At 47.4% G+C, this 13,208-nt stretch overlaps 1 protein-coding gene across 1 annotated transcript in view; it reads right to left on the reverse strand.

The window, feature by feature from the left end:
- The window catches only part of ZFAND1 (zinc finger AN1-type containing 1), a 185,574-nt gene that overhangs the window by 57,333 nt on the left and 115,033 nt on the right, over positions 1–13,208 (reverse strand). Inside the window, exon 4 of the mRNA XM_086967000.1 lies at positions 12,761–12,888. Within this exon, the coding sequence (XP_086823126.1) occupies positions 12,761–12,888 (128 nt within the window). The remainder of the gene's footprint in view (positions 1–12,760; positions 12,889–13,208) is intronic.

Here is a 13,208-nt window from a genome sequence, read left to right on the forward strand (position 1 = left end):
ACACAATATAGCTACAGGCAGAACCAAAGAACGACCACACGTTCCTAGACAAAATAGCACCCCACAGAGCACAAAACAGACAGTAGCGAATTTTCCACCCCCACCACCGCCTGTTAATGCCCCGACACAAATGTATCAGTACACACAGTTAGACTATCCAGAATACCAAGCATACTCATGAAACAGCCTTGAGAGGGAAGTTGGCTTGCCCCTTATTGAGGTTCCTGTAGATCAAGAGGGTCCCTATGTACATACTCGTGTATTGGGAAAAGACAGAACATTTCTGATTGACACAGGGGCGAGCAGAACTACCATCAGCCATGACGAGGTTCCAGGGGCACCCCTCTCGGGCTCACAGAATGTTTCCCTGGGATTTTCAGGAAAGCCTATTGTTAATGAAGTATCGAAACCAGTCTCCCTAGGAGTTGGTCCACTGTCACGTACCACAGACTTGCTACTTGCTAAATCATGTCCAGAAAACTTACTTGGTATAAAGACATTAAAAGAACTAGGAGCAGTTATATGTTGTTCTCCGGAAGGAGTGCGATTGTTTTTACGTGATTTTAAGGGACATTATGTGTTGAAAGAATTTGACCACAGACTCCAGAATGTACCACAGCACCTATGGGCACAAGGTCCGACTGATGTAGGTTACAAGAACATAACACCACACCGTGTCACTCTCAAAGCAGGAGTAGTAATACCACGTATACGACAATACAAGTTACCACCTGATGCCGTAGTGGCCTTATTGAAAATTGTTGACAAACTCATTGCACATGGGGTGGTAGTGGAGACTGACTCGAATGTATGCAACTCGCCAGTTATTCCTATCCTTAAACGAACAGACCCGAATGCACCACCAGTTTACAGACTAGTTGTTGACCTTCGAGAATTGAACAAATTTGTAGTCCCTCAATACCCAGTGGTCCCAGATATTTCTTCATTACTGACTGCTATTGATTCTGAAGCAACGTTCTTTACTGTCATTGACTTGAAGAATGCTTTCTTTAGCGTTCCAATTCATCCAGACAGCCAGTATCTCTTCGGATTCAGTTTAAATGGACGCAGTTTTAAATTTACGAGAACTCCCCAAGGTTTTACAGAGAGTCCTAGCATTTACAGCCAAGCATTAAAAAGACAGCTAGACAGTATTACTATGCCTGCCAACACTGCACTGCTCCAGTACGTAGACGACATCCTAATTACAGCACGATCAGAACCAGACTGCGAAAATGCATCACTGACAGTTTTACACTTTCTGGCTGACAAGGGGCACAAAGTGTCCCCTTCAAAGTTGCAATTCTGTGCACAGCAAGTGGTGTACCTTGGACACTTGCTGTCCAAGAGGGGTAGACAGCCGACACAAGAACGTATTCAGTTAATTGCTAACCTTTCACAGCCCAAGACACAAAAGGAAGTACGGGCCTTCATTGGCCTCACTTCATACTGCAGACAATGGATTCCCCAGTATGCCTATCTAGCCAAACCACTCATACAGCTGACAACACAGGAGGCAGCGTCTTCGACTGTCCTCCCCTGGACACAAGAACATACCTTGGCATTTGAAGAATTTAAAAAGAGCCTTATGTCAAGCGCCAGTTTTAGCGACTCCTAGTTACAGCAAACCCTTTATGCTTTTCGTGACTGAACGGGATGGAACAGCATTATCTGTCCTCACACAAGATCAAGCAGGAAAGCACAAGCCTTGTGCTTATTTTTCTAGTACACTCGACCCAGTGGCCCAGGCTCTGCCTGCGTGCCTGAAATCAGTTGCAGCAACAGCCCTAGCCATAAGACAAAGTGACTCTATAGTGCTGGGTCACCCCCTGACGGTCCAGGTATCACATGCAGTGGAAGTTCTCTTGAACAGGACACAGACACAACACTTGACCGTAGCGAGACTGACAGGATATGAACTGACATTATTTCAGCCACACATAGAAATCAGACGATGTAACATTCTTAACCCTGCTACACTTTTGCCCTCGAGTACAGTAGACACCGCACCACATGACTGTGTGGAAATATTGAATACAGTGACGAAACCAAGACAAGACCTGACAGACATTGCACTGACAGACCCTGACCTGACACTTTATGTAGATGGTTCATGCATGAGAACGAGTACGGGAGAGTTAGTGGCAGCATATGCAGTGACCACTGCTACTGAAGTCATAGAGACACAAAGAATAGACATACTGTCAGCACAAGCAGCAGAGCTCATCGCTCTGACACAAGCCTGCATAAGAGCTAAGCACTTGAAAGTAAACATTTATACAGATTCACAATACGCATTCGGTGTAGTTCATGATTTCGGAGTCCTGTGGAGGGAGAGAGGTTTCTTGACCTCCCATGGGACTAAAATTCAGCATGGCCCGCTTATTCAGACTCTGTTAGAAGCCATACATTTACCTACAGCCATAGCTATCATGAAATGCAAAGCACACACTAAAGTTACAGATACCATTTTCCAGGGTAATGACCTGGCAAACCGAACTGCTAAACTTACAGCCCAGACACCAACAGACATGACAAAGATAGAGGTACCATTACTGACAAAAAGTATGACAGTCAGGGATCCTTCTCAGGATGTACTCGACATACAGACACATGCCACTTCAGATGAAATAAAGAAATGGACTGAACAAGGAGGGGTCCAGACTGACCAAGGTTGGATGACTAAAGGCAAAGCTACATGGTTTCTTCCAGACTCAATGGTACAAGTGATCATAAACACAGCACATAGTCCAGCACACTTGGGAGAGAAGGCAATGTTAGACAGCTTACAGAATATCTGGTTTAACAAGCACCTGCGTGCAGCAGCGAAGCAAAAAGTGCGAACCTGTATGATCTGTTGCCAGTTCAATCCAGGTAAAGGCATTCCGGTGGAACAAGGCAGATTTCATCCTCCTGACCACCCTTTTGAGGTCCTCCAGATGGATTATATCCAAATGGACAGATGTAGAGGTTACAGGTATGTCCTGGTAGTTGTGTGTGCACTATCTAGATGGACAGAAGCGTATCCAGTCCCAGATTATACTGCTGTAACAACAGCCAGGCAATTGGTACGAGAGTTTTTCCCCAGATACGGATTGCCCCATGTCGTGTACTCAGACAATGGTCAGCCTTTTTCTTCTGAATTAATGAAACAAGTGTCCCTTCTGTTAGGATATCAGTGGAAGTTTTATTGTGTACGACACCCTGAAGCAGCAGGACTTGTCGAGCGCCATAATCAGACAATAAGGACGAAATTAGCAAAGATCTGTGCAGAAAAAGGCGTGGATTGGATGGTAGCCCTGCCGGTTGCCCTCTTTTATATGCGTATGGTAGCTCATTCCAGAACAGGCCTATCTCCGTATGAAGTGGTTTTCGGTAGACCGCCGAATATGTGGGGTACGCCTATGCCTAAGAAAATAACTGATGTTGACAGTAACATGCTGACAGATTACCTGGCTTCCTTGATGTCTGCACTACTCTCTTGTCGTTCACAGGTTGCTGCCGCCTTCCCTGACAACACCCAGGTTAAGGAGCATGCCATAGTCCCTGGAGACTTCGTCTTCGTGCGGAATTTTGATCGATCAAGCCCCCTTGAGCCGCGTTGGAAGACACCGAAATTAGTGCTACTGACCACGAGGACAGCCATCAAAGTCGAAGGAAGAAAAGGATGGCTTCATGCCCATCATTGTAAGAAGTACTTTGGAGATTCTGGAACTTTGACAAAGACAACTGACATTACAGACTTTAAGCCCCCTTTGCTAGAAAAGACTCTGCAGCAAGAGTATAGGTCCAAGTTACGATCTAGAAAGTCAGACAGCGTTTAATTGTTTAAGTCCACTAGGTGGTGAATCGGTTAGACAGGTTCCTGACATGTATAAGATCGTAGACCAGAGTAGTAAAAAGAGCAAAATGAAAGAAAAATACTGCAAGATATTACGCAGTAGATGTATAGTAACTCTGATTTTTCTGTCTCTTCTGTGCATCACTATAATATGTATCAGCTTGACGCTACATGTTTTCTTTCCTCCTATTGCCTCACATATACACTTTTCCTTTAATGACACTGTAGAGCATACATTCAGTGATCTGCCTCCCCATGAACTGTCATATCGACTAGCCCTGCGCAACAATACTTTTATTCGAATGTTGCACCGTTCTCATCAGACCAGCAATGCAACAGATTGCTGGGTATGTGGCCAACTTCCACCTTATCAAAAGACGAAGGGAGTACTGCCCTTCTTCCCTTTTCCGTTCTCGCACAATGGTTCGTGCGGAGCATGGTTTGCCTTAATGTCATCACTAGACAGAAATTCCACAGTTTACAAGGGCGACTGGATATGGGGAAACTTGAATAAAGTAATGAATGAGGCATGTTTTCCAGACGATGACGGTCTCCCCCAAAGGAAGGGGACCGATCTAGAAAATGAAGAGTACGAGCAAGGAAATGCTTCCCTTAGCTTTATGATTCTGAATGTTCAGCCCAAGCAAAATACAGGTCCACCGACTATTACAGTCCTACCAGTAAAAGGTGATCTGTGTGTTAGAAAGAAAGGATCAGTACATATGGGACACAGCGAGTGTAATGCTGTAGTCGAGTTTAATGATAAAGGAAAGTCTTCTTTCAAAGCATCTCCCCATACCTATTTCATTTGCGGTCAGACAGCCTATGTACATTTGCCCTTAGACTGGAGTGGGACGTGCTATATAGCGTTCCTACTGCCACCTGTCTTTCTAGCCCCATCCCATTATCATCGAGATTCACGACTAGAGCATGTTAGACACCGGAGAGAGACCGATTCCTACGTGATTGATCAGACTGAGACAGCTTGGGAGCAATATACAGATTTTAATAGAGGATTCTTTTTCTTCATAGGTCCCGTCCAAAACAGTAAACTCATACGGAGGTTAACAAGAACTCTAGAAGCAGTAGTGAATGAGACTGCATCCGCTCTGGTTAACTTGACCCAGGAGCAGTCTGCCATGAGACTTGTTGTTCTTCAGAACCGTCTTGTTCTTGACGTCATCCTGGCAGATAGGGGCGGGGCTTGTAGAGTGATTGGCTCCAGTTGTTGCGTTTTCATTCCGAATAACGCGCCATCTGTGTACGCAGCAATAACAAGGCTCCACAAAATTGCTCATGATATACACCAAGACCCAGGCACATGGACTTGGTCCGGTTGGCTCTGGGGTGTAATATCCGCATGGGGATGGAAAGTGTTGTCGTTCCTAGGAATGATACTGCTTATGATATTCGGCTGCTGTCTCTGTCTGCAGTGTGGCCCGGCGATTTGCGGCCTGTGTGCCACTGCCTGTATTCCCCATCCACGTATACAAAAGATTAAAGACCAACAAATGATGTTGTATGATCAGATATATGGTATCATGAATATAGATGTATCCTGAAGGGTACAGTAGGGGACAAGGAGGGAATGAGGAAATAGAAATTTACATGGCCAATGTGTCCCCTGCGTGTACCCCATGTTTAGTGTACTTGCATGTCATCCATGCATTTTCCCTCTCATGCCTGTAATAATGATGCCTCTGCATTTCCGTCCCACATTTAGGATGTCAGTTACCAAGTCTCCCATGAAAGAAATGTTAATTCTGCACTGAGGCCCATGTTGCCATGTGTTTGTATTGTGCACTTTTAATATATCGAGATGAACCCATTTTGTGGCTCAGCCTGAGCCAGGACCCGAAATTAAGGTTTTCATGCCTCCAGACACTTTGAAAGCTGCAGCTCAGCTACGTGTCCCTGAACTCGCATACTTTTGGCCCAGCTGAGAGGGGCCCAGCCCGGAGTGCCAAAACAGTATTTTGCACACAGTTATCTGCTTGCTCTACAGAATCACATTCTTGCCCAGTGAAGAAGGTAAACAGAACCCGTCTGCAGAGATAGGGCCTAGCCTTTCTGTCTCCGTTTAAGTGATTTGCAGAGCTCGCATCCATAGAAAGCCCTCGGCCCCCACGCAATGAACAAAGAAATATATGAAATATATGCCCACGCCGGCTCAGGGTGATGAGCAACCTTTGCTTGAGCGACCTTTACTTCAGATAATACATCCCCGGACCTAAGATATCAGATAATACCAGACGTGCAGGTCGTCCTGACACTGAAGGCCTCTCTACTAGATCGAAAGTCAGCTCCCCCGAGCTTCCCCCCAGTTACACGTCAATTGCACGTCATGACCAAGTTGCGCACACAAGTAGGGCAAAGGTTCCAGCTGGCCATGCAGACCCCCTCCATGTATCCACCTACCAATGACTCACCTATGACTCCTCAAGTGAACGCCCACATGTACGCTCTCATGCACGCCCACATGCTCTTATCTCTCTCTTTCTCTTGCTCTGCCTGGAGCGCTCCTCCCTATGTACAAGATTGAATGTATATATATTGTACTCTGTGAATAAAGTTCAGAAGACCCTTCCTGAACCTTAGTGGTGATGGAACCAATTCTCCCTTAACTCGAGTTACTGAAATAAAGCCCTTTTGAATCGGACACCACGGACTCTGCCTCTCATTTAATGCATGACCCTTTGTTTAAGTATAGAAATTATGACAGGGTAATACTTTATTTACCACAATACTGGAAAACCCGGCATGGATTTCCCAAGAGCAGACAGGTAACGCACAGTTGCACTCCCCAGTGGGCGGTGTCTGCCCCTGAATCCCAAACAGTGCTCACCAAAGTTCTTTTTCGAAGGCGCCGTTTTGCAGTTTAACGTGTCCCTCACTCCTCCGCAGTAGGTCGTAGCTGTCACCCAAATGCGCTGCATAGGTACACAATACACTTCCCACGTCGCGTCGTGGTGCACACAGTGTGTCGGGCTGGGCTACTAGCAAGCGGCGTGTCCTGCTGTTACCACTTCACTGTAGTTCCACCAAAAGTTGCCACACATCAGCAGGACACCTTGCGGAGTGGATGGTCAAAGGGGTGATTGTGGCCGTACCCCAATATATAAACACCAAACCCCCTGTCACAGACACGGAGTCGACCATCAACGAGACTCCAGGGAAAACTGCAAATACATGTTTTATTACGGCACTGGCAGACGCGTTTCGTTCATTACAAACTTTATCAATGCAGCCGAGGATCAACTATAATAGTTCTCACCGCCCTCTTTTAAAGTCAAATGTCCCGCTGCAATTGGACGGGGCACTTCAGGTGACTGTAGCACTGGGATACTGGAAAACCCGGCATGGATTTCCCAAGAGCAGACTGGTAACGCACAGTTGCACTCCCCAGTGGGCGGTGTCTGCCCCTGAATCCCAAACAGTGCTCACCAAAGTTCTTTTTCGAAGGCGCCGTTTTGCAGTTTAACGTGCCCCTCACTCCTCCCCAGTAGCTCGTAGCTGTCACCCAAATGCGCTGCATAGGTACACAACACACTTCCCACGTCGCGTCGCGTCGTGGTGCACACAGTGTGTCGGGCTGGGCTACTGGCAAGCGGCGTGTCCTGCTGTTACCACTTCACTGTAGTTCCACCAAAAGTTGCCACACATCAGGACACCTTGTTGAGTGGATGGTCAAAGGGGTGATTGTGGCCGTACCCCAATATATAAACACCAAACCCCCTGTCACAGACACGGAGTCGACCATCAACGAGACTCCAGGGGAAACTGCAAATAAATCCTTTATTTCGGCACTGGCAGACGCTTTTCATTCATTACAAACTTTATCAATGCAGCCGAGGATCAACTATAATAGTTCTCACCGCCCTCTTTTAAAGTCAAATGTCCCGCTGCAATTGGACGGGGCACTTCAGGTGACTGTAGCACTGGGATACTGGAAAACCCGGCATGGATTTCCCAAGAGCAGACAGGTAACGCACAGTTGCACTCCCCAGTGGGCGGTGTCTGCCCCTGAATCCCAAACAGTGCTCACCAAAGTTCTTTTTCGAAGGCGCCGTTTTGCAGTTTGACGTGTCCCTCACTCCTCCGAAGTAGCTCGTAGCTGTCACCCAAATGCGCTGCATAGGTACACAACACACTTCCCACGTCGCGTCGCGGTGCAGACAGTGTGTCGGGCTGGGCTACTGGCAAGCGGCGTGTCCTGCTGTTACCACTTCACTGTAATTCCACCAAAAGTTGCCACACATCAGCAGGACACCTTGTGGAGTGGATGGCCAAAGGGGTGATTGTGGCCGTACCCCAATATATAAACACCAAACCCCCTGTCACAGACACGGAGTCGACCATCAACGAGACTCCAGGGAAAACTGCAACTAAATCCTTTATTTCGGCACTGGCAGACGCGTTTCGTTCATTACAAACTTTATCAATGCAGCCGAGGATCAACTATAATAGTTCTCACCGCCCTCTTTTAAAGTCAAATGTCCCGCTGCAATTGGACGGGGCACTTCAGGTGACTGTAGCACTGGGATACTGGAAAACCCGGCATGGATTTCCCAAGAGCAGACTGGTAACGCACAGTTGCACTCCCCAGTGGGCGGTGTCTGCCCCTGAATCCCAAACAGTGCTCACCAAAGTTCTTTTTCGAAGGCGCCGTTTTGCAGTTTAACGTGCCCCTCACTCCTCCCCAGTAGCTCGTAGCTGTCACCCAAATGCGCTGCATAGGTACACAACACACTTCCCACGTCGCGTCGCGTCGTGGTGCACACAGTGTGTCGGGCTGGGCTACTGGCAAGCGGCGTGTCCTGCTGTTACCACTTCACTGTAGTTCCACCAAAAGTTGCCACACATCAGGACACCTTGTTGAGTGGATGGTCAAAGGGGTGATTGTGGCCGTACCCCAATATATAAACACCAAACCCCCTGTCACAGACACGGAGTCGACCATCAACGAGACTCCAGGGGAAACTGCAAATAAATCCTTTATTTCGGCACTGGCAGACGCTTTTCATTCATTACAAACTTTATCAATGCAGCCGAGGATCAACTATAATAGTTCTCACCGCCCTCTTTTAAAGTCAAATGTCCCGCTGCAATTGGACGGGGCACTTCAGGTGACTGTAGCACTGGGATACTGGAAAACCCGGCATGGATTTCCCAAGAGCAGACAGGTAACGCACAGTTGCACTCCCCAGTGGGCGGTGTCTGCCCCTGAATCCCAAACAGTGCTCACCAAAGTTCTTTTTCGAAGGCGCCGTTTTGCAGTTTGACGTGTCCCTCACTCCTCCGAAGTAGCTCGTAGCTGTCACCCAAATGCGCTGCATAGGTACACAACACACTTCCCACGTCGCGTCGCGGTGCACACAGTGTGTCGGGCTGGGCTACTGGCAAGCGGCGTGTCCTGCTGTTACCACTTCACTGTAATTCCACCAAAAGTTGCCACACATCAGCAGGACACCTTGTGGAGTGGATGGCCAAAGGGGTGATTGTGGCCGTACCCCAATATATAAACACCAAACCCCCTGTCACAGACACGGAGTCGACCATCAACGAGACTCCAGGGAAAACTGCAACTAAATCCTTTATTTCGGCACTGGCAGACGCGTTTCGTTCATTACAAACTTTATCAATGCAGCCGAGGATCAACTATAATAGTTCTCACCGCCCTCTTTTAAAGTCAAATGTCCCGCTGCAATTGGACGGGGCACTTCAGGTGACTGGAGCACTGGGATACTGGAAAACCCGGCATGGATTTCCCAAGAGCAGACAGGTAACGCACAGTTGCACTCCCCAGTGGGCGGTGTCTGCCCCTGAATCCCAAACAGTGCTCACCAAAGTTCTTTTTCGAAGGCGCCGTTTTGCAGTTTAACGTGTCCCTCACTCCTCCGCAGTAGCTCGTAGCTGTCACCCAAATGCGCTGCATAGGTACACAACAAACTTCCCACGTCGCGTCGCGGTGCACACAGTGTGTCGGGCTGGGCTACTGGCAAGCGGCGTGTCCTGCTGTTACCACTTCACTGTAGTTCCACCAAAAGTTGCCACACATCAGCAGGACACCTTGTGGAGTGGATGGTCAAAGGGGTGATTGTGGCCGTACCCCAATATATAAACACCAAACCCCCTGTCACAGACACGGAGTCGACCATCAACGAGACTCCAGGGAAAACTGCAAATAAATCCTTTATTTCGGCACTGGCAGACGCGTTTCGTTCATTACAAACTTTATCAATGCAGCCGAGGATCAACTATAATAGTTCTCACCGCCCTCTTTTAAAGTCAAATGTCCCGCTGCAATTGGACGGGGCACTTCAGGTGACTGTAGCACTGGGATACTGGAAAACCCGGCATGGATTTCCCAAGAGCAGACAGGTAACGCACAGTTGCACTCCCCAGTGGGCGGTGTCTGCCCCTGAATCCCAAACAGTGCTCACCAAAGTTCTTTTTCGCAGGCGCCGTTTTGCAGTTTAACGTGTCCCTCACTCCTCCGCAGTAGCTCGTAGCTGTCACCCAAATGCGCTGCATAGGTACACAACACACTTCCCACATCGCGTCGCGGTGCACACAGTGTGTCGGGCTGGGCTACTGGCAAGCGGCGTGTCCTGCTGTTACCACTCCACTGTAGTTCCACCAAAAGTTGCCACACATCAGCAGGACACCTTGCGGAGTGGATGGTCAAAGGGGTGATTGTGGCCGTACCCCAATATATAAACACCAAACCCCCTGTCACAGACACAGAGTCGACCATCAACGAGACTCCAGGGAAAACTGCAAATAAATCCTTTATTTCGGCACTGGCAGACGCATTTCATTCATTACAAACTTTATCAATGCAGCCGAGGATCAACTATAATAGTTCTCACCGCCCTCTTTTAAAGTCAAATGTCACGCTGCAATTGGACGGGGCACTTCAGGTGACTGTAGCACTGGGATACTGGAAAACCCGGCATGGATTTCCCAAGAGCAGACAGGTAACGCACAGTTGCACTCCCCAGTGGGCGGGTTCTGCCCCTGAATCCCAAACAGTGCTCACCAAAGTTCTTTTTCGAAGGCGCTGTTTTGCAGTTTAACGTGTCCCTCACTCCTCCGCAGTAGCTCGTAGCTGTCACCCAAATGCGCTGCATAGGTACACAACACACTTCCCACGTCGCGTCGCGGTGCACACAGTGTGTCGGGCTGGGCTACTGGCAAGCGGCGTGTCCTGCTGTTACCACTTCACTGTAGTTCCACCAAAAGTTGCCACACATCAGCAGGACACCTTGTGGAGTGGATGGTCAAAGGGGTGATTGTGGCCGTACCCCAATATATAAACACCAAACCCCCTGTTTTTTCCAATGGCCCAAGCTTCCAGAAGGCACACAACAGCTCCCTCATTCCTCAGTGATGCGAGATATGTTCATCAGCCCTACGCGTTTCGAGGCCGTCCGCCTCTCTTCAGGGGCTTGCTTCTTTGTTCTGGCGTTCGCGATATCTCTATGGTGCACGCATTTCAATTGACAGCGTTAGTACGTAGCAATTTGCATTTGCATGCTGGAGCCAGGAGGTGCACGAAAAGGTTCCTCAACATTGTAGTAACTAGTGTAGTTCTTCTTTACAGTGCTCTATTAACAATGCGTCCAAGTAATGCCCTCTTATGCCCAGCACTAGACAATGTGCAAGCAGCTGCGTGCGGCGAGACCGAGTGGCTGTGTCACTGTAGTAAGTGTTATGTTACTTATTGAGGACACGCGGCAGCCCCGCGTGCTCGCGAATGCTTATACTCACGCTGCAACGCGTTGCTAGGCGATGGTGGGGTTCCACAGCAGTTCATGCTGTTGTGGATTCCGACCGGCCGCTATGAATGCATCTTGGGCTGTTCCTTTGAAATAAACTCTTCTCCAGCAAGCTCATAGCTTCATCGGTTTCAGCATTCCACATGTAGCCAGTAGCCAATTTTATTTTATTTACCATTCCAAGATGGCAGAGCCCAATGTTAGACCAGTAAATAAAAACATATAAATGCAAAAAGGCACATTTTCAAAAGGAGTGCTTGGGTAGCAAACAGCATTTGCTTGGTCTCCAAAAAATGAAATTATATAAAAAAGGACAAAACAGGGACGGAACGGACGGCGAGGAACAGTAGGCCAGTATGGAGGAGGATTAAACGCTGCCAAGAATAATGGGTGTAACAGTAGGGTAAGCAGTAGAAGAGTTGGGAGGCTTACATTTAATAAAGGAACAAGAAAAAAAGACGCGATCAAAAAGCACAGCAGGATGGTGGGAGAAAGGGAAGCATTGGACGAAGGGAAGCAATGGACGAACATTAGCGTGTACAGAGCAAGGAAATGGGAGGCTGATATGTGGGAAGAAAAGCAGCACATGGGAAGAGAGGAAGAAAGCAAGCACAAGCACTCCCAAGGAGTGCAAAAGAAACAACGTAGTTTCCTGAATGTGAACAGTGGAACGATATAAGTCATCCAGTCAAGAGGATGCCAAAGAAACTCTGCTCCAGGAAAGGGACAAACTCCAGAAGATGACGAAAAGTCATTAAATAAGATGCAAGCAAATAAGAGTGATAGAAAGCCAACCAATGGCAAGCAATGGGCTGGCTCAAACCCCACTATAGACACTAGTATTTCCAATAACAGAGAGCTAAAAGCTATCTGTAGAAAAAACCTAAAAAAGCATTAGGAGTCCTGCCCAAGTGTCAAAAATAAATATGTGCTGAATTGAAGTTGGGTTATCTGGCTGTAACAGTGTGTGCCTTGCTCTACACCGTCCAGCTCAATATTGAATCCCCAATAAGGTAAATCTGTATCTTTATCCGTGAACAAACAAGTTTTACTTTTCTTTACTGGCTTTTTTCTAGTTCAGGGGGCAACACTTCTCATAGGTGCACAGTTAAATACAGTTACAATTTATGATGCTTACCCTAGACAAAAATGTTTCTCACAGCTAGGGCACAGCACTGGCATCAACTCCTTTGTTTTACAGCTCTTAAATGTACATGGATGGGAGATGTTTTCTCCAGACTTCACAATTGTGCAGCTTATGCTGACCTGTGGATGAAGAAAAATGCTATCAGATTAAGTTGACTTATGGATTTAAAGGAAAAATCCTCTTCAATTCAGTTATAAAATGTATGTTTCGGAAAACATACTGTTATTGATGGGTCATATTTTCAGTTTCATTAGACTGTTAAGAGTGGACGGGGAATCCTGTTCTCTGCCACTATTACCTACAGTCAGATGTCGGGGACCAAGAAAACAAAAAGAAAACAAGAACAATGTGGGAATCCTCTTTTATATTTAGTCTGATTAAGGCTTTTTCACATTAGAAAAAAACTTCAGGGTAGCAAGAATTTGCTATTCAGAGATAT

Source organism: Lissotriton vulgaris, chromosome 4_1 (genome assembly GCF_964263255.1).
Source record: "Lissotriton vulgaris chromosome 4_1, aLisVul1.2, whole genome shotgun sequence".
Classification (NCBI taxonomy): domain Eukaryota; kingdom Metazoa; phylum Chordata; class Amphibia; order Caudata; family Salamandridae; genus Lissotriton; species Lissotriton vulgaris.